The following is a 26,481-nucleotide window of genomic DNA, read 5'->3' on the forward strand; positions in this document are numbered from 1 at the left end:
TCGTAATATTGGTAGCCAAGCGAACTCACTGTCAAGACGGTGCAATACGTTGACACGAATAGGCAATACACAATAATTTTGTGCAACTTGACCCACAATACGGAAATCTTACCTTGCTGGCAAGCGATTCTCGCAAAAAGTTGCTAGTTTACCTAGAGCCTTTAGAGGTTAAAATAATATGATGTAATACTTTCAAAAGTGATTTTAATAATTATTTTGGGCATTTATTTTGATTTTTTTATCATCAATGGTCATAAGCCATGACCTGTGATATTCGGAATAACTATCGAAATATCATTTACCAAATCTGTCTGCATTCAGCAAAAAGCAGTCAGTGCAAGTTGATATTCGCCCAAAATTTTGACAGTGGACTATATAATAGCTATTCATGTGGAGAAGCTTATCTATGGAGCGAATAGGCGCGGTATATTAACAATATCAACTCAAATAGAATTTTCATGCTCGCTCATGTCAACTAATCACCATCACGGTTGATTGAAGACTTTAATCGTGTCGATATTTGCGTTCATGCTACAGGGCATCTGGAGAAGAAACACAATATTGACAGAGTTGAAATGCCTCCACTCACTTGTCCAGCTTGAGAGATTGTCTTGGCTTCAGAGTCCGGATTGGCGGGATCGGCGGGCAGCGTCACTTCCACCGTTCTGGTTTCAACGGCAATGACGCCCACAGGAATGCCTCCTAGCCTCGCTCGACCTGCGAGAGAAAGACACTCATAAATTTTAGGGGAACAGGTACAATTTTGAAGACAATTGTAATAGACATAGAGAAGTCTTTAAACATTTTCTTTAAAGACACTCCAAGTGGTTCGTTTGGTGACTTAGCACGGGTGCCTGGGTTCATGGCATGTGGTTTGTCTAGGTCTTGGCAGCAGATGCGTTTGCCCACCTACTGCGTGGTGGGACGAATCGGGAGAGACTGATTGAGGGAGACCTTTTCACCTCTCTAGCCGGACTTACTCTTGACCCACTGCCTTGCAACGCAGTGGGAGGGATGGATTCATATTTCCGTCACTCCGGGCTGCATTGAACCCCAGGTTCCTACCCACTCCTCATACCTTTTTCCTCAGGGCCTCCAGCGTGAAGCTAATATAGAACCTAGCTATCAGAGGACTGAAACCACTATGCACACCTGAGTGGGAACCCAACGCATTGGTCCTCTCAGCTATTAACCGGATAATTTCAAGGAATGATTTTTTTGTTTATTTATTGTTTCTTTACATTGTATATTTTTTTACGTTAGAATTTTTAACCTGACTAGGACAAGCCTATGTTGAGATTGTTGTGATAGAATGTGCAGGGAGGTTAATTGCTTGTGAAACAACCCAGGGATCCAGGTATCAGTAATATTCAATTGCACATTGTTCTAATTGCATTTACTATGTACAATTGAATATTAAGGGCAAATTTATACTTCGATAGCACTATCATCAAAGATTTATTCTTTGATCTGTGAACTTGTCAAGGCAACATTTTATAGATATGTAGTATTTATAACTTTTGAATTCCTATGCAATTCAGAAATCAAAAGACAAGATCACTAAAGGGAAGGAAACAGAAATAATGTAGGAATACTGCTAATGGCTCTGTTGTACCCTTCTCCTTTCTTACAAATAGCATGTATCAGAAAGAAAGAACAGAGTTCATGGACTAAGAGAGTTCCTGACTTCCTCTACCATCCACTTCTGCCCGTGTTGTATATTATTACCTGTGACCACAGTCTGGGCCCAGGGCTGCATGATCTCGGAGAAGGAGTTGCGGTCAAAGAAGCCAGCCTGCCAGGGGCCCCCATTGGGAGCGTCGCGACCCTCCACCATCCAGCGGGGGTCGTACGGGGCTCTCGTGGGGGTGAACTCCACATCGCGATCGATGGAGTCACATGATATCACCATGGGGACGGGAGACATCTTGTCCTGAAAGGTTATCAATAATAGGTTAGCTACAGTTTATGAAATTTAAGGAAATAAGAATTACAAATACAATATTGTATCAGTGATTCAATCCAATATTGTATTTGTATGCCTTTCTTATAAGAATTGAGTTTTTATACTGACAAAACTATTTATCCATATTCATATTCCGTATGAGCAGTTTATGAATAATTTTAATAAGTTGGCCCATAATTACACTTGTGGTGGCAAGCTACTAGAGTAATACGAGCCATTTGCAGCACATCCCAGAACATCCAGTATGCGCAGCGGGCAATACACCCGGTCTACCTGCGATTTCTAGAATTCTCCCCGTTGGACCTACCAAGCGCGCCACAATTCAGTCCACTACTATTGCTTACAATCAGCTACAACTGCGACTGGCGACAATCGCTGCGCCACAGTTTAGTTCATGACTCACCGCGCACGCCCCGCGCCCGTCGACGAGATCCACTCACTTCTCCGGCCTTTCACCTAGCCTCCGCCCACGTGGCAACGATGACTGAACCACATCGCACTGGGGGACCAGGAAGACCCATGGACTTCACCACCAGAAATTAATATCACCTCCAGCTAGTCTCGCCCGCATGACGTCGAGGACCGACCACACTCCACCATCGTTTATCTCCACTATCCACTGTGTTGAGCATTGGCCTGGAGGATTTGCCACCTTTTATCTCCACCGCCATGGTGTCGACGTGTTACCCACACATTTTTCTCAAAACTTCACGTTTGGACTATGGATATTATATAATTAAGAACATACACAAGAAATTTCTGGAATCTATTTGGCAGAGATCGAAGAAAACTGTTGTGTGTGTTGACAAGACATGATGGATTACCTTTGGCATGTAGCTGAGCCACTTGAGCATGGTGTAGACGCCGTCCAAGTCTGCCGATTCTGTCTTATGCGTGATGCCGTTGTTGTACATGATCTGCACGCCGCCTAGCTGGTTGTTAGAGGCATACACCTCCCGACCCAGCAGTTTGTTCAGCGCCATGTAGCCAGTCAGGATGATGTGCGAGTTCTCAATCTGGATTACGCGCTGGCCCAATCTGGAAATGTTAAATAATTAGGTTGGGTTAGTTTATGTTCACATTCATTCCAGATGTCGAAGTGAGATTTTTAAGGGTGGCAGAAGTTACGAAATGGGATCGAATAAGAAGTTCGTCAATCCGTGACGAGTTTAATAACGAACCCCAGCAAATCTTTGTAAAAAAGGCGCAATTGAGGTGGCTTGGACACGTTATTATTTTATCAGAAGATTGAATTCCCTGAATATTCCAAGCGCTATTCCAGATGAAAGCTGAGTTGGCAACACTGTTTCTGTTCATGTCAGTTCGTTTGGCGGCTCCATCTCAAGAGCCCTCAACCAGCCCTGGTTAGTAGACGTGAAATTGGAATTGATGTCTGAAGAGCAGCAAATGCCTATGCAAAGAGCCGCGGTCTGCCGGCCGCTGGGTTAGATTAACAGGTTCACTGCCAGCCTTGAAAACTCGTGTCACCTACATTCAACATGTTATAACTTTAAAACTAAAGGTGTACTGACACACACATTAATTGGTTGGTGCGGAGTTTCTCGAACCATTCAAACTCTACCATTTAGCGGAGTTGGCATTGAACCAGTTAAGTCAATTTAGGACAGATTATTGTTTGATATGATTTGAAATTTTCACAACCAAAAAAGTATTATGGTGATTTATTTTTGGGATATTATGTCGTGTTGCTCTTCCTCCTTCTTTAGCCAATGTTTCATAATGCTATCCGAAATATTGGCTAAAGAAGGAAGTGGCGCAACACAGAATAATAACCCAAAAATAAGTCACTATTGATTATTGTTTGTTTATAATGCATTTCAAGATGAATCCAAGAAAATCTTATTGTGGTTGAAAAGAGGTTGTTGATAGCCTGATGGGTAGGATGCTTGGAGAGCAGTCGGATTGATCGAGATTGATAATCACAGCTGTTATGTTTTGACCTTCTTTACTGAACAAACTAAAAAAAGACAAGTGGAGGAAGCTACGGGAACAACCTTAGCTTAGGACCGATTCTCTTAAAGATCTTAATTCTGGCTTATATTGTAATTGTAGAAAGAACCTGATATGGGATCTGGGCACAGAGGACCTTGTTCCCCCTAATGTATTCTGTTTCAAAGGGTTTTTATCTCGGTAATTATTCAAAATGATTAATATAGAATCAAGTGGTTAACCGAAGCAGAATCAATTACCTGACTAGATAGGATCCAATGCCGATGGCGCGGCAAGACACCATGGAGATGGTGACAATCTCCTCGTACGCCTGTGCCGTTTCTCCGGCGATAGCACCGGCATAGCGCAGGTTCTCCACACCGAGACCGGGCTCCTTTCCTGCAATCATTTATGTTTTTGTTTTAGAAAGAAAGGTTTATAATCCTACTTCTTGGATGGTGGTAAGGTCTTGTCACCTAAAACTGCCCTTTGCCTTCTGAAGGCGAAACAACTGTTATGCATCAAAATAAATACAGTGAAACCCACATATAAAGTTGCCACGTAAAAAAATGTTGTTTGTCACCCCCTTTATGGATGTTAAAATTTGAAAATGGACTAATTTTTTCTAAATATGTATGAGGTTTTTTTTCTTTGAAGAGAGTTTCACTGTACAACTAGCAAAAGAATCATTACTTACTATAAAAAAAAAAACAAAATCAACTAATAATAATAATACCCATCCAAAAAAATCCACATTTACTTTGCGCAGTGGCGATATCGTAACCAATGAGGTTTATCCAAGTTGCGAATATTGCTAGTTGAAAACTTTTACTTATAAAACAACCGAAAATGTCGTTTATCATTTAACTCACCTTGCCCTCGCCATCAGGCTTCGTCCCGATTCCAAAAGGTGTGAGACGCATAAGCTCCACAATTACGAACAAGAGTTGAACAATAATGGAAACATCGAAATATTATAATCACAATTTATTCCGTACACTTGATTTTGCCCTCGACTACAAAAAAAAATTGTTGATTGGGAACTGCCTGGAACGCCAGCCGAGAAAAAAGTAAATGATTACAAAATGCACACCCTCCAAGCAATAAAACCATATATATTAAAAAAAAACAAATTACCAATGATGTCGGTGATCTTGTAGCGCGCTTCTCCCTCGTCGTCTATGAGCACAGCCCGCACCGAGTTGGTCTGCGCCAGCTGGCTGTAGTCCTCGGGCGTCAGGTAGAGGTAGCGGAAGCCGCGGTCAGGTGCTGCACTATCCTCCCACGCCACCCGGTACAGCGCCTTCACCTCCTCGGCCAGACCCAGGCGAGCGCCACTATTCACCGACAAGTAGAGCTGGAAGACAAACACATTGACTTTAATATTATATTGATTTTATTTGACACGCACCTAAAATTTCATGTCCAAGTAGAAACGATATGGGGCAAAGCTTTTAAAGTGCTGGAATTTGTGCTAAGCAACTCCTGGCATTTTTACAGGTCGACCGCGATTCACGCACTTTGAAAAGCAGCTCAACAATATGGGGAATATTTGTATTCCAGATATATAAGAAAAATTAGAGTTTTATTATTTCCTGAAAATTTGACGCTAGCGCGCAGGCACAGGACTTTTTATTTCGAGATGTAGATGTGATGTATGGTAATAAGTTGAATATTTAAGCGTTAGATGGCGCTAGTCATAAAGCTTACTTCAGAGTCCGACAGATGTCGCTAGAGTGTAGCAATTACCTGTGGGATGTTAGTGACAGGTAACAAGCTTCTCGAAGCTGAGAATTACCAACCCTTGGATAATGAACAGTGTAGCTAAATCCAGACCTATTATTTGTAACGTAATTAAACACAATTATATTAAAGAACCTTTTACTTTTTAACAAAGAGTTCCCAACCCTTAAATTTGCATAGTAAGACAGATATCAACAGTAGAACTAACCTACAATTGGTGATGCTGCTCAGGAAAATGATACTACCATTAAATAACTTACATTTTATATAGATATTTTTCGATTGAACGTTGAAAATTAAAAAATCGTAATATTATTTAACTACGCATAATGTACGTTTATTATTGGTTATAATTACTGTAAACGTACATTTAAAATAATATATATAAAAAAATATATTGTTACACCTCCACCCCCACTTCAACCCTTAATAATATAATGTTCCCCTATTGTTTTGTGATGTAAAGTTAGTATTTATTTTGCCCTGAGGAAGGAACGGTTGTTCCGAAACCCGTTGATATAAAAAAAAAAATAGCGGTTCAAACAAAGTAATATTGTGTATAAAGGACTATTGGACTCCACAATGCTTCACTATTGCTAATGTCTTTCTCGGGCGTCTCAGATGTCTTCTACCATTCAAACCACTCTCTAAGCACTTCTGCCACTAATAAGAACAAACTTTGAAATTTCAGCAATATCAGTTAACTAGTTTTCAAGTTTTGCCAGCGCGAACATGCGCAGGCTGAATTTTTATATATTAAGATAAAGTAAAAAATTTTAAAGTAAATGTTCGGAGTAATGGCTGACAATGACGGCCAGAAAGGATGGAAGGAAATGTTAAATAAAAATATTTAGCAGTCGAAAAAAGTTGCTTGTAAAGCCATTGTTCATATCTGTATACATAAATAACCAACATTAGTGTAATTGAGGACTGATATGTGTAAAATGTTTAACACCGTAATAAATGTAACTCCTGTACTCACCCTGGGTATTTTCTTCTCCCTGGCCAGCTCCGAGGCCCTCTGGAAGAGGATGTCCTCGCGGGGACTGAAGGTTCCCATGAAGTGCGTCAAGTCGTTGGCGATCAGGATCACCTCCCTGCCCTCAGGGTACTCGGGCGTGTAGAGGGTCAGCAGCCAGGATACCATGCCAATCTAGATAAAAACAAAAGCGATAAATTAAGTCGAAGACATACAAGATGTAACAGCACATACCCGAATTCTCAAACAAGCGATTCCTGAGCATATTTGAAGTGAAAAACATAGATGTCATTGTGCTGTCCGATAATATTTTTTAGGAATATATGAATAGGAATAGGAATCGCTTGTTAAAATCTTTCGGGTCAGATAATTTTGCAGTAGGACTTGATATATCATGAGGAATATAACTGTATAATGGATGAATCATAAGGAATAGAACTGTGTACTTGACGTAACATGGTAAATAGAATTGGATACTTTTGTATCACGAAGAATAGAATTGCATACTGGATGTATCATAAGGAATACAATTACCCCCTTACTAATAAACTTGTTTTAAATTTTACACAAATGATAAACAACCATTTACCATACATTAATGGTTGTTTAACAGTTGTGTAAAATTTTTTTATTTTTTATTTTTAAACACTTTTATTAGTGAGGCCCTTAGTATATTCCTTGCTTGTTTGCTGTAATGACTGTACCTGGTTCTGTCCAGGCAGGCGCTTCTGCTCTTGCAGCCGGCCGTCAGGCTCCAGCACCATCTCCACCACGTCAGCCAGCTGCTCCGGGGGGCTGGGCAGCTCCAGGCCAGGTCGCTCCGCTCGGTACTGGCGCCACAGTCGCTCCACCATCTGCCGGAACATGGCCGGGACGTCATACACGTATGTTGTTCCAGCCTGCTGGGCCTACACACAAAAACAACCAATCTTATAATAAACTTATATATTTTCTATACGATAATGCAAAATCACCAACAGTCTTTTAAACACATTTTGAAGCAAGTATATAACCTATCTATCTATATAAATAAAAATGTTCTTTTGTTTAAAATCTTAAACCATCACCGATTGCTTTGAAATTTTGACATAACGTTGCAATAGAATACATGTATATTTATTATATAGATGTCACTTGCTTGCTTTTTTGAAAAAATGCAAGCAGGCATCTGTTGGACGTAAAAGCAACACGCTTTTCTTTATCTGCACAGACAAACTGAGCCACAGCAATGCGTGAGGGGGTACTGCTGGTTAAAAATATTTGTCATATATAGTCTTCTCTCTCTCTCGGAAGACATGGACCTCACTAAAGCACACATATCGGCTCGGCACAGCCTCGAGTCATCGCCTTGCTGTCAACCAGCCGTCAATGCAACTTAGGCATATTTATTTATTTATTTATTAACGCCCTGATGGGCTTTTACGAAAATAGGTAACAAGTAATACAGTTGTGTTAGGTACATAGTTTACAATAAAGAATGATTTATGATTATTTAAAGGTAAATTAAAATTAATAGTGTGGATTATGGAAAGCAAAATAGATATTAAGAAACATAGAAATATAAAAATAAAAGTGTATTCACTACGGAATAGTGAATTCATACATCTCAGTAAAGTGATTAAAAAGATTTCATTTTATAACTAATACGGAGTCTTTAAACATGTCTACAATATTCCCAAATTTATTGCCAAAATGATGTAGTCTATTTATGGGTGTATGAGCTTCATAATTGGTTTTAAAATTGTCATAGAAAAATGCGGCACTTTGCCTCGTATTTCTGGTCGGTACGTAAAATTTTATTTTGTCGAGAATTTCAGGGTTGTCAATGTAATTATTAATAATTTTATTTAATAGTACAAGGTCAGAGATGATCCGCCTATCTGACAGCGTACCTATATTATAGGAGTGTCTCAGCACAGGGAGTTTCCAGGTGTCGGAGCAGCTAAAGCTGGGCTAAAGCTGGGCTACAGCACGGTTACGGCTGGGCTACAGCTCGTCATCTGGGAGACATAAGCGCAGTAACTGCAATTTGCAACACGAACCCTATGCCGTTTTCTAGCTGTCCCGAGGTGATGCCTTTATAATGCTGATAAGTGTGCGTTGCAGTATGGAGTTTCATACGGCTCGATGCTGAAGTGATGGCGGGGTTGTGCATATATGACCCATAAATGGGGCCTACAGAATTCTGAATTGTGTGAATGTGGAAATATTCAAACAACCGAAAACATTGTAGAAGATTTTTCCTGTTCATCCTATTCATTTGACAGTAACCAACATTTTTAATAAAGTTGTTAACACCCAAAGACAACCATGGTTGTCCTAGTTCCACAACGTGTCTTCCCAGGTATCTAAACCTATCTGAACCCATCGAGGCGAGTCATTGGCACCACAGGTGAATTGGAGATTCTTCATCCTCTTCACATTTGCTGCAACTATCGATGCTTTCCATTCCCAAAAGCTGTGTGTGTGTCCTGGTGGCAGTGTCCTGATAGTTGTCCTGTCCTACTAGCAGCTCCTTCAGTGTATTTTACCCATACTTGCCCGTTAAATAATATCGAAGAACATAATAATACAGATAAATGACAGTTTGTGTTGATCTGATTACTAAGATGGTTTGTTACAACAGTGCTAGTTAACTTACAGTAAATCTCTTCTGCTGCAGATAATCTTTGGTGACGTACGGTGTAGAGATGGGCAGACCATGCATGGGTCCTTGGCGAGGTCCATAGGCATTGAATAGAATCTGAAATCAAATAATATGTATACCTATTAGTCACTAAATAAAATATTAACATTCAGAATAAGAGGCTCCTTTTGTGCTTCCGGATAGACAGGCAAACTGTACAAAGGTAATGATGCTGGCTTATGTGTATTGTGTATCTCACCTCTCCGGAGGCCGGGTCCGTGATCTCAGTGTACATGCAGATGTCGAGGAAGTAGCCCGAGTCATTGGCCAGGCAGAGGCGCACATTTTGCGTGGGGCTGGAGGGGGACACGCGGATGGTCATGCGCAGCTCGGCCTGCAGCACTCGCAGCTTCCACAGTCGGGGGCCGTAACGCATCACCATGCTGGTCACCGACTCTTCGATCTGAAACATTACCACAATACAAACATATTATAAGATGCAAGTGCACCCAACCAAAATCATCTAGCAGCCAAATCTCAAAAGAAAGACAATGGAAGGCGAAAGATGGAGGTGACAATTCCCAGACCATTAATCATCAGGCTTAAATTTTCAATGATGTCTTTTGATTTTTATGTTGTAAAGTGCATCAATGGCCTCCTTGCCTGGGCGGATATATTTTATAACAAAAAAGAAAAAGTCAAGTACCTTTGTGGGATCCATGATGACGGTTGGCCCAAAGTTGAGGAATATGTGATTGCAATCTGTCCTCTTGGACTGTGGGTGAGAAAAGGCCACTTCAAGCTCGTCCATGGCTTCTAGAAGGACTCTGAAATTATGGGTAAATTATTAGATCAATGGGCAACAAGAAGTTGTTATGTAAATAACATAGGATTATTTTTCTTACTTGGCAGTAAGTAGGAACCTGTCAAATCTGTGATTTGTTTTGTCTATTGTTTACACTCTGGCAATAACAGGAAGTGACTAAAATTGAAGATGGCGTCACTTCCCGGCCGGACACAGGGGAGTGTGCGCGTTCGGTCGGGGGGTCAATTATTATTTCTGGGGGCCTGATGATCTGATCGAGATATATTTCATGGATTAGTGATTATTACCGAAATGTTCGGTTTGTGCTTCAAGTTTAGAAGTTTAATAATATTTCCCGAAAGTGGAATTCGCCACGCGTGGCGTGGATAATGAAAACGTATTTTGTCATGTGCGGCCGTGGAGGTAATCGGAGATTATCCAAGTGATCGGTGGTTATTTCTGCCGATGGACTGTTATCGCCGTGAGCATTTTGATTCGGAACATTTTTAAGTTCTTCCTCGCCTCTTGGAAGGGCAACTTACGGGTTATCCGTGAAACCGGCACATGCTGGTACTCACTGGGCCGATGGCCAGCCACATCTGATGCTGCCGTCTACTTCCTACTTGGCTGGTACTCACTGGGCTGATGGCCAGCCACATCTGATGCTGCCGTCTACTTCCTACTTGGCTGGTACTCACTGGGCCGATGGCCAGCCACATCTGTTGCTGTCGTCCTCTACTTACTTGGCTGATTCAACTAGTCCGCCACTCGCGGCATTCAGCGTTCGTTCCTCATAACTATATTCGTCATATTATTTTAGACAGGGTAGATAGATTCTACGTTCTGGTCGTTGGGGGTAAGTTTTCACCTTTTTGTCTATCTCTGTGAAATTTATCTAAATATACCTTGTTACGGTCAGTCCAAAGTTTAACCAGAATACTTTCATTTTATAACCTGGCAACTTCCCTTCAAAACATTTCGTAGATGGGATATATTTTCCCCGCCCTGTATGGAGGATTATGCTCTACCGTCGGTTGGTCGGTTTGGCGGGTTCTTTTCCAGTCTAACCACTGGAAGGGACCCTGGCGCGTTGGTCTTTTTAAATCAACAAAGTCGAACTCGGCCACTCACTCTCCAATCAACATAACTGTCAATAATGTACTTAAAACCTAACACATAACCCTAACCGGTACCCAGTATATTATCATAACAAAGTCTACAATTTTATGATATTTATATGACTTATAAAAGTATTGGACTTACCTTTCTCCTTCATTCTGCAGATATTCGAACGAAGCTTCTTTGGTGATCAGGTCGGAGTGCCGGATGATGGAACGAATGAAGAATCGATAGTCTGTTACCTCCTGACCCTTGGCCACCTGGGAAAAGATTTATAACATAAGTATACAAGTGGAAATATTGATCATGCAATAATCATCAATGATCATCATCACAATGTCAATCGCCTCATCCCAATCCCAGGCTGGCATGGATAAGGCCTCTTATAAGATTCTACATTAGCTTTGATCCCTCATGATCAATCATACACCTCCAATCTTCTTCCAAGCAGTCAGTTCAACTCTTTCCCGATCTGCCTATGGATCCCTTCCACAGGGGGACACGCTCATGATTTTCCGTGTCCTGTCATGTGACATTATTTCCACACAGCCAGCACATTCTCCTTTTTGGGATAAACAGAATCTCTAGTTTAACAATGATAAGAAAAAATATATGAAAAAATAAATATATTACCTTGGCCCTTCCCAGGTAAAGGTGCATCTTCTGATTGGAGGTGGGCAAAGCTTCAAGATCATACGTGCGCATTCTTCCCAGCTCGAGCTGGAAGGCGCACGCGGGTTCAAGGTGGCGGTAGATCCGGTCCTCATTGTACAAGTCCCGTGAGCGGTAAGTGAAGAATTTGGGGAACTGTCGCCTGGAAGGATATGGATTATATATTAATACCTAACATATTTATATTATTATCGCACCGTCCACTGTAATATGGGAGATAACCCTGAGAGAATACGAAAAGACTGTGAACAGTAACATAACGCTCCAAGATGTCCTTGGCAAACCTCATGGTCTTTCGCCTTACATCCAGAAAACTCTTCTGTTCTCTCTTCCTCCAAAGATGTGGGTCTCACTAAACTGCATCCAGATCAGTCACTGTACAAATGATATCCGTGCTGAATTGAAGCCGTCAACTGGCTGACTAACCTCTCTTCTCTTTCTCCACCATACGAAGAGGAGATGAATTCTTATTTCGATAGGGGGCGCTCCAGAGAGTAACATCTAAATGTGCAAGCCAGCGTAGTGCATCAGGCGCCACCTGGTGGACTTCAACAATTCCTTCAGGGAACGAATGGAGCGGGCATTCATTGAGCATGTGTTCGGTGGTTTGCATTCACACATTGTCGACTCTTTAAGGCCTATGCATCACGTGGGTACAACAACTGTGGGAGCACTCTGGGAGGATCAGAATTAGGAGATGAATAAGAAGAAATGATGCATTCTTGATATCGTTGGTAAATATTGAGTGGTTTAAATGTTAATTGACAGATAAACAAGATGTTGCTTACTTCTTAAGTGCGGCGAAGGTGATCCTGCGTATGCCCCTTTGGAAGAGTTCCTCCCGGTGAATGAGGCAGAACTCCCCAAACAAGTTACTCATCTCCTCGTCATCCATGTCCCCCTGGTCGCGCACGGCTACACACAGGATGTGTATGGGCTCTTTTGGCTGTGAATAGTCATTCTTTTAGAGAGGGGAAAATAAGATCACTATGATTCAAATTCTACATGATTCACATGGAAATAATTCAGACAGTAACAGTAAGGCATATTATACCAATATTCCAAGGAGAGAGTGGTCACAGAAAACAAATTTCTGAATGCCCTATTAATTTCAGGTTTTTCAAAGCAGTTTTTACCTTGTAATAAATCATGGGGTCTAAGTTAGAAACATAATATTATGTAAATTTTTCAAAGTTTTTTCTTTTTTGTGCCATTTCCCACAAAGGTAGGCAGAGAGAATGGAATGCTACAGAACTCTGTTTTTGAACATACTTCTTCCTTCATTGCATTCATACATGGTTAGGTAAATTCCCAGATATTACAAAATGTATTTCTGCCTTTGCGTGCTGGCAGACAGCAACCGATTCAATTTCTCCTGGAACCATTTATTGAATAGCCAACATCCCTGCAATAGGTCACGCCAAGTGGTTCGCTAAGTCTGGTGATTTTGCAGGGGTGTCTCTGAGTTCATCATGTGAGGTGTGTTCAGGATGCGCCTTGCCCACCAGCTGCGTGGGGTGCCGGATCGGGAGAGGCTGGTTTGGGGAGACCTCTCCAACTACTCTCTCTCATAGCGTTGCACCGCAGCGGGAGGGATAGATAATTCATCCGTCATTTCTGGACACACTGATCCCAAGATTTTATTTTATCGCAAGGTGGAATTACACACAAATTCTCCAACCTTCTAAGTACCTTTAACCTTTCCCTTACTGTGCTAAAAAAATCCAAGCGTTCCGGTGCCTTGTAGTCAATACACATCTCAAAATAAGTGATTTAATATTGGAAAAATATGAATATTCATAGCTAATGGCTTATGTTTATTTTATTTTATATCAAAAGTGATAATAATTGTAATTTAATAGCTGAAAACATGAAAAAACCATCGGCAGATGCTAAAAAAAAGCGAGGGGTCCACATCTAACGACGGTCCACGACCAACCGGCTGGCGGCTAGCACACACACAGCTATGTGGTCGTAGGTATCGATGGTCTAAATAAAAAATACAACTGCGGACGTGTGGATTTCTCATGTTCCCGCATAGCTAACTAAAGCGGGACATCAATAGCGTGTCATTGCCTCACACACTCTTCGCAAAGCATTGTCACGCGGTTGATTGTATTGGTGTATTTGTTTCCGATTTTTAACAAAAATCTCTGATTTTCAATTGAATTTGGAAACTATGTAAAATTTTATCTTTTATTTCAATGCATAAATGTAAAACCTGTAAAAGGAATACCTAAAATCTGAACCCAGAATTTATTATATTTATAGAGTTATTAAAGTTATTAGAAGCAATGTGTAGTAAATACACACCACAGGTTAAAAAATATAACAGTCAACATGCCAGAGACCTGAGGGGTTAGTAAATGAATGGTAGGAATAGTTACCGAAGAATCATTTTCGATTGCGGTCTGCCTTCCATATTCAGACATGCTGACATTGATGCTAGTGCTGTCTCGGCTCTCCGACACTCCATCCTGAAGAGCTTGCATATCCTGGGAACACAAATAATTATAACATTTTCTAATGAAAGCTGTAACATGATACGGAACTATAGTAGATGGCATGTTGAAATTAATAATTCAAAAGCCAATTGACAATCCTTTCTTAACAGACTCAAAGTAAACATGCTGAGTCTATTCTACATTTATTTTAAAGGAGCTAGCAGCATTCATCCCTTATGCAGCGGTGCACGTATGCAAAACTCGACAACACCAGCGCAACACCCGTTCACAGTTGGCTTAATGATAAAGTGTCGTTTCTTCGACTCTTTTTTCTGTAAATCATCTTCTATGTGTAACAAGCATATGTTATGCATATGATTTACATTAATATGTAAATCTCTTCCTACGGCCCCTACCTTAACCAGCCTTAAAACGCTGCCCAACGGGGTAATGATAGATTTCCTCTGTATTACTGAACAGGCGGGGCGCTCTCGCGAGGTATCATATAAAAAATATATTTTAAATCCCTCGTCTAGTGTAGGTACAAAGATATTTTGTATGAAGATTTTCAAACTGAAATTTCCTGAAACAACATCAATAATGCGATTTTTGGAATATGAGCACTCTAGTACACCCCAAAATCACGGGCCGCCACTGCTCAAGACTGCTAACTTGGTTTCATCACTTTGCATTAGGCACCATGTCTCACAAAACCTAGAAAAATAAATAATGCATTTTCAATGCGGAACCACTACATTAATCCCCATTATATGCTCAAGGTACTTTGAGGACGTAACTATATATTTGCATTTCATTACACAGGCACTCTTTCTAACCTAATCTAACCTAACCACATAACCAACCTTGTTATTGATGAAGGCCGGGCTGGAGAAGTCCTCGAGCAGGTCGAGGATCTCATCGGAGTACTGCTGGAACTCACGGAAGGAGGTGAAGGCGGCCATGCAGCCCGTACGTAGATGGCTCTTGGTCTCCACCTGGTGCGGTGCCACCTCCACGCTGGCCACCGTCAGGCAGATTTCTGACTGGTTGGGCGGTATCCTGGAATATATGCAACCATTAATCAGTGTGCACAAAACAATACATGTTACAAACGGTTTTCAAATATAATATTTCAGTTGCAAAGCAAAGATATCAACTACATGAACAACGGCGTTACAATCCTTCCCGGAGAGTCCCAGCGGCCTCTAAGAAATACCTCCGCTCCTGCCAAACTCCCGCTGTCTCTTTACCTAAGACATGGTGTGTTTCCACACCGTTCAGCAACCCAAGTCTAGACCTCACGATGCTCCTTTATCTTGCTTGTTTATTAACCAGTGGACTGTTTTTCCAGCATATCTGTGTTGTTTTTCACACTTGTTCTTTTCACTTATTTTATACAAAATTATATATTTTTTTAAAGGTACCGTCTTACCAGATATTGCATTTCTAAAATTTGTATGCATATATTATAAGTAGTTACCCCAGAACAGCTTGCGAAACACAGAATACTAAAGAGATCGGAAATCATTGAGATTGGAAATTATTTCCTAATTTTGTTTACGAAGATCAATCGTCAATTTACAACAATAATAAAATGAATCACATAGGTATAACAAAATTATTGTATACCTTTGTTTTTTTAAGATTTGGATGAAAAAAACTTGATTCAAGACATGAGACTTGTGTTAGCGGTAAACTCTGACATCGGTGACATGATATTATTTTTTATTTCCGGTTGGTGGCTTGTGACAAACGAGAATATGTTAAATGTAGTATTATTCATTCGCCAATCAAATATCATTTATTTGAGTATTCATTAAACTAACATACTTAAAGGCTTAAATTCCCTTGAGAACGGGACTCTTCCAAATCGGCACGTTGGCGTTCAATGGATATTAAAAAATGTTCACATGTGAACAATCGGCCCATGGCAGGATAACGACTCTCCAAATAATTGAGATAGCTTGTGGTTTACACCATCCACCGTTTTCTTGTAAGGCTTCAAATATTTGTCTTAATGTACTAAAGGCTCTGGGAAACGAGCAAGTTTTCACGGCAATTTCTTGTCGGAAAGGCATGTTTACATATTTTCAGGCAAGACTGTTGTGTATTGCCTATTCTTGTCAACGTATTTCCCTGTCTTCCTGGTAAATTCACTCAGCTACCAATATTACGACAATAATACCAGACCAAATCTATTTCTTTCTCGCACTGTTACATTATGTGCGCCTTTGATCGCCACCTACCGCTTACAAAGCGGTCATAATAACTGGAAGCTTACACAAGTTTAATGGAGTTACTGCAGGAGATTGTTTTATGTGTTGTGAATTTGTCTTATACACTATGGCAATCTTGATGGCACACAACAAATTGCCCTGATTATTCACCTTGCCCTGCAAGACTATTGACAGCCAAGACAGTTGTTCGGCAATTAGCAATAATAGGCAATTTATCTGACTCGTTTACTTGCCTGAAACATTCTGCCTTGAGTCAAATTTCATAGCCAAAGTAGTGATGTCAAGTGGTGATGGTTACAATGTAGCAGTTCAATCTTGCCCCTCTACAGAGATAATAAAACCTGTCAGTACCTGGCACTGGTGGATGTGTTGCTGTTGACATGCCGTATGGCAACTTCGAGAGAGAGCTCGAGACTGGATTGCGGAACCACCAACGCCGCCATCTTCAGTATTCTACGGGGAGCCGGTTGGGGACGTTGTCTACAGGAAGACACGAGCGAGCACTCGAGTCGACATATTTTACGTGCGGCAATGAGGCCGTGAGCTGTTCTTCTGATTCTCTACCTTGGTCATCGTTTGCTCTGTTTATAAATTTAATTACGCGGATGCGTAGTTTGGCACCCTACTCACGATAATTCAGGTCAGATAATTTTGTCTCCACACTAATGTCACACTTTCAATGTAATTTTAAATTCCACCGTGCGTTCAGTTCTTCGAACTGGCCGTTCATCCCTGAGATATTATAATATTGTTGAATAGAGTCTCTTGTTCTAAAAGTTGTAGGAATAAATGTAATTTTTGGAAACCTTTTATCCTTTTATTCTTACATACTTAATTCCCCGATGTTGGTTCTTCTAGCCTTGTCAATGGCGGCCCACACGCGGCATGGTTTAGAGATATTATTTGAGAATGAACTCATTATTCGTAAGTATTATGTCAGTGGTTAATCGTTCCGTTTCAATGGCGCCAACGTGGTTTATCTAGTCTATATTCTCCGTTTCAATGACACCCAAAGTGGTTATACTGTTTATTTTAATTATTATAACAATGGTTAAAACATTCCGTTTCAACAAGTGTGTGTATAGTAGTCGCATAAATAAAAAGAAAAAAATGAACTGTTTGGGTTATTATATCTGTAGAAAATTGAAGATCCGCGACCTGCGGTTCAAATCCCAGCGTGCACAAGTAATTTTTATTTGATTAATTTATTATTAGTTAGTATTATTTAAAATTTTATGTAGTATATTTGCAGCACGTTCCAGAGTGGAAGATACTCTCAGTATTGCCCTGGTGCAAGAGCACCATTGTGCTGTGTTTGATGACCAGCTGTGAATAGCCAGGTACTTTATTACCCAAACCTTCCTCGTCCCTCCCCGCAAACTTCAGCCTCACAACATGCCCCAATTGGGGATGCCACAGTCTCGTTAGCTCCAGATGGCTGGGAGCAGTTGAGACTCTCGTGAGGTATTCGCATAAAAAAGTAGAAACGGTACTGTCAAAGGTTTACCTGTTAGGATGAGAAGTGGGCAGTAGGAACTGGAAGTGGACTACGCTCTTCTCTCCGCTGAGTTCCAGATGTTGCAGGCAGGTCAGGTCGTAGGAGATATAGGCTCTCCTCACATATACCTCCAAGGCTGCGTTGCACACCTGCATTCAAATTATTTACATGTTAGAATGACTGTAAAAAGAGTGCTGTTTTCATATCAAATTATTAAAGCCATCTAAACAAACCAACCCATATGGAAATCCTTGAGCTGGTGGCGACAATGTTGAATTTATCACTTGACGCCGCCCTTCTGCCAAAAAGCATGTTTTATGTTATTTTGTGATGCTCGGGGAGAAACATTAAAAAACTTTCCCACAATATACGGTTCCATGACAACTCAACACAATGACAATTCAACGGTGACCGGATAAATCATCACAATGATAATTCATCACATCTTTGAAAAGTCATGGAAAGTGATGAAACAAAAACTTTATTAACTGGGTTAAGTAGGTTAGATTAGGTTAGGTTAAAAAAAATAATTTTTTCATCGTTTCTAAAGACTTTATATCACTTTTTAAAAGTGTGTTGAATTGTCACTGTGTTGAGTTATCATGGAACCCAATTCAACAAACCTTCAAAAAGTAAAAAACAAAATAACCTAACCTATAAACCTAACTTACGTAACCTAGTTTGTATTTCATCACTTTTCATGACTTTATATGTATCACTATTTAACTCTTAAACCCTACCACTCTGGGAATGTAATTATTCCTACCACGGGGTACTGAAGTACCCCGCGCAAAAAAATTAATAAAATAGAAGTTTTTGATATTTCTTTAAAAATTATTTTTATTATGACAAAGTAATATGAAAAGACAATAAAATTTATTAATAAAAACTAATAGACATATTTGCCTTTACATGAAGGACTGATTTTGTAAAGATGGTCAGCACAAATATGGCGGCGACAAGTGTTACAGACAGATCAAGATTTTATGTCACATGTGCGCGGACAAAAGCAGCAGCGACCAGGTTTGGGATTATCAGGGACCGGCCTATGATCTTCAATATAAATATTCAAGATTGCACGTATAGTTTCTCTGATATCCCGGGGTAAACTTGGCCTTTGTAATTTTGCTCTCATATGAGGCTTTATGAGTGCCATTGTCAAACTCTTAGAAATTCACGCCGCTTGGTGATTTTCTCTTTATCAATGTTAGTTGACAGCTTAAATAAGACCGAAGATTTGACATCAACAGCATTTAGCAACCCGTAGAAGAGTTATATGGGCCACCTTTTGGTCTTCCTGGACGTCGAGTACTTCTTACAAAGTTGGTTGAACACATCCACTCCGCATTTGGTTTTATTATAGAAATGTATTATTTCTGGAAGGTACACTTCATTATCCTTGTCAGGGATGTCATGCATGGTGGACAACATGATTACAACTTTCTTTTTAGCTGACTTCAGAGGACAATACGACAAAAGTGTGAGAGGTCCGTCGTAGGTAAACATTGATGTGCATCTCTCTCGATTTTTAGTGTCCAAGAAAACCGGAGGAATTTCTCGTTTATTTTTCATTACAGTTCCAACTAATGTTATCCCTTTTTCCAATAATTTCTTGGCTGTGGGTATAGACGTTAACCAATTGTTAATTGTCGTATCTCATTACACTGCATACACTGTCATTACATTCATAACATATTATTAGTCCACGAATGTCTCGTTATTGGGCGCAGGCCCTCCCTATCAACACTGTTACCTAACCATTATCACAAAATAAAGTAAATCATAAATAATGTGTAAACTTACCAGAGAGATGTCGAAAAACAACTTCAGTAATTCAAGTATAACTGGAAGGAAGAACTAACACTATTCCTACCACGGGGTACTGGGGTACCCCGGAACACCTGTAGACGCGAATGCACTTGCCGGGCGGTCACGGCTTACTGACGTACTTACGCGCCAATTATCGAGAATAGATTAGCTAGAGCGATTTTTGCAACAGTGCAATATTGTTAAAATTGTTGATATTTTAAACACCAGGGGGGTACTCCAGTACCCCAGGTAGGGTTTAAGAGTTAAAGGTGTGTTGAATTGTTATTTTGATGAGTTATCCAGTCACCCACATATATGTAGATACCTATATATATTAGAAATATTTTTTTTATACAATACTAGTGGACCCCACAATGCTTCACTATTGGTAATATCTTTCTCGGAGGTCTCTGACTTCTTTCACCATTCGCTACTGTATACCACAATGTTACTGTTAAAAAACTACATTACATTGGCTTTAAATCGACTCCGTATCACATTCCGGTGCAGAGATATTCTGTTAAGTACTCGTCAGGCGTTCCCGACTGCTTCTACCATTCAAACAACTGTCGAAACACTCCTGGCACTATTAAGAACAAACTTTTAAATTTTCAGCAATATAAGTTGATTACTCTTTGAGTTTTGCGAGTGCAAGCATACACAGGCTGAATTTTTATTGACCAAGATGTTGATCCAATAAGTAACAATGTTTTTTTGAAATTACACAATATTGTAACGCATGGTTTAAAAGTTGTTAGATATACACAGAACGCCAATGTAGATTGCCATTTTTTGGTAGAAAATTAGTTCAGGGATGGGGACCAATTTTTTTAGCATAACAATTCAGGGCGATCAATGAGTTAAGAGTCGAAGTTGAAAAGACAGTGGAATAAAGGTATTGGCGTTGAAAAGACCAGCATAGAAAGAGACTCACGGCTTTATTGCTATGGTAGAAGAAATCGTGCAGGATATCGAAGATGGAGGTTTCCGAGAGGATCAGTTTCTGCAGGTTCTCAGGGTGGAAGTCGTGGCCGTACATGTCCACAGCCGACAGGAAGATGGACTCCATCTGGTTGTGGCGGAGTTCGTATGCCGGTTGGTGGGCTGCTATTAGGACCTGAAAACATATATCCATTGGCAAAATTACTATCAGAACTTAATATCGATCACCGTTTACTGAGAAACCCTGAAACTTTTCATATTCCTTTACAAAACCAATTTAACCTTCTCCGTCTTCTTTAACCAAATTACTTTCGTTTTGTGACACTTGGAGCTACATGGCTCTAGTGATACTAGCTTATATACTTCTCCAAGAGATGTCTCTAGTATATAGGATTGCCCCTCCACTTCGGAAGTGTTTTTATGATACTTGGCTCATTGGCATTTGTACATGGCTCTAGTGCTACTAGCTTATAAAGCTTATATAATTCTCCAAGAGATATCTCTAGTATGTATATAGGATTGCCCCTCCTCTTCAGGAGTGTTTTATTACGGAGAATTGAAGTAATTATTGTTACCTGTCTTGCCCGCAGCGCAACCCGCGAGTGCTCAGCCCTGTTGAGCGAGGTTAGTTCACTGAGTGTTGTCGCCAGTTCGTCAGTTAATCCGGGCTCATTGGACCATAGGTGATCAATCAGGAGAGTCACCTGAAACACATTGAAAGATTACTTTGATCAAAAACTGAATTTTATAAACCATATTGAAATTACATCAAATAAAGCTTTGAAAATGTTGGGTTTTGTAATAAGAATTTGCAGCCAATTTAAAAATATTTAAACCCATAAAGATTTGTATATGTCATTGGTTAGGAGTCAAATTGAGTACAACTCAATAGTGTGGGCACCTAGTTACGCTACTCATTCACTCACGATAGAAAGTTTTTTAAAAGAAAGACAAACATCTCCGGGTTACGAATAACCTGACAATATTTAAAAATCTCCTACTACCACCACAGTAAGCGGAAAATGTTGCTTGTGTTGTGATGGAGGACTTAGCCAGTCAAGGCCAGGTCTTAGCCAGGACCCAAGCGCGATGTCAACTCGGCCGCCGACCGGTCGTACATAAATACAAACATAAAATAAAAACATAAATTCTTAAGATTTATTAATTTCAGAATGGGTATTTACAAGGGAATGTGTCAACTATGATTATCTACTGTATTAACTCAATTTATTAAAAATTATCTGAACGTAGAATAGTTAATGACCTAACATGTTTATATAAAATCATAAATTCAATATTTTACAGCCCTTAACTATCATACTTGATTTCTTTACATATACCTCGCAAACCAACATCGAGGCATTATCTAACATTTTATTGTGATAACTCCAACACAGAATCACAATTGTTATCACAATAAAACGGTAGATAATGCCTCGATGTTGGTTTGCGAGGTATATGTAAAGAATTCAAGTTCAGGGCTGTAAAATATTGAATTTATGATTTTATATAAACGTGTTAGGTCATTAACTATTCTACTCCCCTGTTATTGTTGTTCTATTCCCCCGTTCGCCGTATACAAAAATTTGGGTAATGATTATAAAGATGTTGTTGATATAATCAACCAGTGGCGGTTCTTCCCTTAGGTCAATTGGTGTTTGACCCCCCAAAATTATAAGACAACAATAATAATATTCAATTATGTGCATCAAAACAACTGGTCTTATTCTTAATTTATTTAAAATGTACTGCGAAACAGCAAAGCTGCAAGCGGCGGCGGCTAGTGACTAGGAGTGACATCTGTTGTCTCTAATAGAAGCTAGAAGCTTTCATTCACAAGTCCATACGATTCGCTGGGTCAATTTAAAGAATGTCCACTTTCGCATCTTCTGTCCCTATGCGCGCCATAGAATAAACGAGATGGCACTATAATTTTTGTCGAAGTAAAAATTAGGTACCGAAGAAAGCTTAGGGACGCTTAGGTCATGACCGTGAGGGAGACAACACGATGAATATTATATGTTTTACAGAGATGGTGACATAAACACATGTCGGTTTTTCATTTTACACGCTTGTATTGTGTAGAACAATGGTTGTTTTTCAATTGGATAGTTCGGGAAAGGTTTAGAATAATTATTTATGTTGTTATGAAAACAAAAACAAAAAACGTAAAAGATCACTGTCAAATAGAATCAAACTCTTATTTTATTTACTTTAATGTTGTGCAAAACTAAATTAAAATCTAATATCTTAAAAATAATTTGCCGTAAGTACATACATGGATTGTGTATTAATTTCCAATTTACTATATTAACAATTTTTTTTTTCTTTTAAAAAGAAAGACAAACATTCCCGGGTTACGAGTAACCTGACAATATTTGAAAATCTCCTACTACCACCACAGTAAGCTGAAAATGTTGCTTGTGTTGTGATGGAGGACTTAGCCAGCCGAGGAGTTGAACACACTACGCCTGGGTGGGACCCAAACGCGATGTCAACTCGGCCACCGACCGGTCAAAATATAGATAATAATATATGGACTTTTTTTACAATATAAAATAAAGATTAGTCACACATTTTTTTTCAAATGACCTACCACTACTGGATCCTTAGAGCCGCCTCTGTAATCAACACATCATTCACCAAATATAAACAAGTCATTACCCAATTTATTTCAGAAAGAAGAACATCAAATATAATATAATTTAACTATACAAACTATGTAGCTCTGTTTTTCTTACCAATGTATTGTAATTTTCCTAGTGTTATATTTTTCCATTTTACATGGTGGAGTATCTAGTATCTAGTTTCGATTTTATTTCGTTTTTGACTTTGTTTTTGTTTTAGAGGTTGTTTTTTATTTTGTCTTCTATTTTATTTTTGATTTTGTTGTGCTTATTTAGATGTTCTTTGTAATAAATAAATAATATGTATATTATTAAAGGAATTTCTAATAAATATTAGGCAATTATTAAATTTAACAATGTAATTCAGACAGTAGTAGTTGATGTGGTCTTCTTCTTTAGTCGTTGCCTCATTGCTGAAGATCAACACTGATGTTCCGGAAGCCTATGACATCTGATCACCCACCGCATCGGTGATCTTCCTCTGCTTTTCCCGGTCCTTTCACTTAGTTGAAAGCTCTTCCAGAATAGATAGATTAGTAATAAATAAATAAACAATATAGGATTAGGAGATGTAAGACTTACCAACAGGTTCTTCTTGGAAACTTGGCTGTGTGAAAAGATTGTGTTGGTGACGGTTATCATATCATCTTTGTGCTTCTCTCTCAATCCTGTCACACACTTGTCATAGTGACCTGGAAAAACAAACAATCACTGTCATACTTAGTTTAGTGACTGTTCCGAATAGCCAGATACTCACAACCACCTTCCTATCTTTTTCACATTAACCCCAAACATTTAGTTTAGTGACACGTTCCGAATAGCCAGATACTCCCAACCGCCTTCCTTTTTGTCACATTAAATCCATACAGGAGGCTCTGAGAAAAATAATTTCCCTCACGGACTATGTAATCTTTGGCGATGCTGGGTGGAGTCTTTTTAAGTAAATTAAGGAGAGGAATTTCTGAGAAGAAAAAAGTATAATGGGTGGATAGGAATCTGGAGGTCAGTGGGTAGAGAAGTGACGTATGAATTCACCCCTCCGATTGCGGTGCAAAGCGTTGGATCAAGAGAGTCCGACTGGAGAAGTAAGAGGGTCGCCCTCAATCAATGGTCTCTCCCAATCCAACGAACCCAATTAAGACGCATCCGCCGCCAAGACAAATCTCACCCCACGAACCCGGGCACCCCTGCTAAGTCACCAAACGTAGCGAACCACTTGGGGTGACCTATGACAGAGGTGTTGGTTATCCAATAAATGGCTCCCAGGGAGGTTGCACCCGTACCAGGCCTCCCAAAAAATTGCACTCCACCAATTGCTTCTGTCTCACAATACTGGAGATGCCATAGATCTCCTAGCTCTAGTAATTGGTACTCAGCTATGTGGCAATCACATTTTGAAAAAAATCTCAAATACAATGATTTGCATATGTATTAAAAGGCAGTTGAAACTCTGTACGGTAATCGTGTCGTTTAAAAATAGGAAAGTAAGGATGATAACAATCTCCAAGTGAAGCACCAATCTGCATAAAGCAGAAAAAGTCACAAACTAACCGAGTTGGAACTGGCTCTCCACGGCGAAGTACTGCTTGAGCAACTCGTGCACGGCAGCCTTCATCCGGCCGCGAATACCGTTGCGGTATCGCTGCACCAGAATCACGATGCCCTGCGTCGTCATGAAGAATACGTCGCGGTCGGAGCGCTTCTGGAGGGTGGCCGCATGGCTGGAAAACAATATTAAAGCATAGATATCATCCATATAATTCACAAAAAATTATGGATGTAGAAACTAAAATAGTTCAAAGTATCAACACTTTTATTTAATGCTAACAGTAATCAAGAAGTAAAATCTGCTATTTAAATTATAAAGAACCCATACAGATGAATAGTATTATGCTAACCTTAAATATTATTATTATTATTGAGGTATGTTATTATAGCCTTCTTGTAACTATACTCAGTCCAGTTGAACACATCTACTATCTGCGAAAGTATTGCCAGCTGCATGCGATTTAGGTACAAGCGAGTATCTAAATAACTCAGTCCTGATATTGTTGACGAAATTAAAAAGAATTTTCGATCAAGTAGTTCTAGTTGGTATGATGAAGGTGAATAAGCTCAATAAATCAGGTATCCAACTCTGCATCAATTAATAATGATGTACCTGTCGATGACGCTGGCAATCTGTTGGCTGGGGAACATGGCCAGCACGCTGGTGATGTTCCTCTCGTACTGCGTCATCAGCTTGCGGATCTTCTTCTCCACAGAGAGCGGGATACGGCCCGAAATGGAGGCGATCACCTCCTGCAGCTCCAGCAGCGGCAGCGAGGGGTCTCGCAGACTCTGCATGAAGCGCTCCATAACCTCGCGCAGGCGGGGCGCATTGTAGGGGTCGGGCAAGCAGTAACCTCAAATGATAAAAAAAAATTAACCATATAAAAATGGGATTCCTGTGTGTTAGGAATTGGAAATAGAGATTAGTTAGGAACTGGAATATAGGTACCATAATATTGTTTATTCTGATTTGTCAGCTCGTAGTAGGAACCACAATCATGCGAACTCAGGCGGAATAGAAAGGTAGCATCCAACAATGCCACCATCTTGAACCGGAACGGATAGACAATTTTACAGAGAGATGAAATGCCAAATGGGCGAGTTACAACAGGACTTCGCTACGCTCAGTCAACAAAGGCAGACCAGAGCAGAAGATTGATTTGGGCTTTGGAAGTACATTTTCAAATTGAATATAGATGGCTTTAAATTGGGAGTATTGCACAACTCCCACACAGCAATAAAAATTACCCATTTACTTTGTTTCTTGGAGAACTCTAGACAAACCACAGACTAAAGTGGTGAATAAAAGTGGTAATAAAACAGTTGAGTAATATATTTTGCGGTGTCTGCGAACTGATGGATTGGTGAAGGCATTTTTTTAAAAACCATTCAAACCACCTTTATACAGCTAATAGATACGGACATGGTATTTGCTCAAGTTTTATAAAATGTTTTGTGATTGAGGCATTCAACGATCAGCGGGAGCAAAAATAACAAATAACGTGAATAAAGA

General features: G+C 39.8%; 1 protein-coding gene and 1 pseudogene across 11 annotated transcripts in view; one reads left to right on the forward strand and one right to left on the reverse strand.

Moving 5' to 3' along the window:
• ACC (acetyl-CoA carboxylase) overlaps positions 1–26,481 on the reverse strand; it is a 188,388-nt gene that overhangs the window by 16,691 nt on the left and 145,216 nt on the right. For 8 of the 11 annotated variants that reach the window (XM_089647726.1, XM_089647728.1, XM_089647727.1 and 5 more), the window contains 21 exons: positions 25,579–25,822; positions 24,969–25,138; positions 24,000–24,109; positions 21,366–21,494; positions 20,783–20,965; positions 18,049–18,188; positions 15,168–15,363; positions 14,248–14,355; positions 12,649–12,821; positions 11,822–12,002; positions 11,333–11,448; positions 9,971–10,091; positions 9,524–9,727; positions 9,280–9,381; positions 7,343–7,546; positions 6,642–6,812; positions 5,054–5,273; positions 4,177–4,315; positions 2,791–3,004; positions 1,729–1,933; positions 590–717 (listed from right to left, as the gene is read on the reverse strand). In XM_089647726.1, the coding sequence (XP_089503852.1) occupies positions 590–717; positions 1,729–1,933; positions 2,791–3,004; positions 4,177–4,315; positions 5,054–5,273; positions 6,642–6,812; positions 7,343–7,546; positions 9,280–9,381; positions 9,524–9,727; positions 9,971–10,091; positions 11,333–11,448; positions 11,822–12,002; positions 12,649–12,821; positions 14,248–14,355; positions 15,168–15,363; positions 18,049–18,188; positions 20,783–20,965; positions 21,366–21,494; positions 24,000–24,109; positions 24,969–25,138; positions 25,579–25,822 (3,458 nt within the window). The remainder of the gene's footprint in view (positions 1–589; positions 718–1,728; positions 1,934–2,790; positions 3,005–4,176; positions 4,316–5,053; positions 5,274–6,641; positions 6,813–7,342; positions 7,547–9,279; positions 9,382–9,523; positions 9,728–9,970; positions 10,092–11,332; positions 11,449–11,821; positions 12,003–12,648; positions 12,822–14,247; positions 14,356–15,167; positions 15,364–18,048; positions 18,189–20,782; positions 20,966–21,365; positions 21,495–23,999; positions 24,110–24,968; positions 25,139–25,578; positions 25,823–26,481) is intronic. The other 3 variants (XM_089647729.1, XM_089647725.1, XM_089647731.1) reach the window with 1 other exon arrangement.
• Positions 4,674–4,829, forward strand: LOC149410672 (U4 spliceosomal RNA; annotated as a pseudogene).

Source organism: Hesperophylax consimilis, chromosome 27, assembly GCF_061612785.1.
Source record: "Hesperophylax consimilis isolate HC1 chromosome 27, BYU_Hcon_1.0, whole genome shotgun sequence".
Classification (NCBI taxonomy): domain Eukaryota; kingdom Metazoa; phylum Arthropoda; class Insecta; order Trichoptera; family Limnephilidae; genus Hesperophylax; species Hesperophylax consimilis.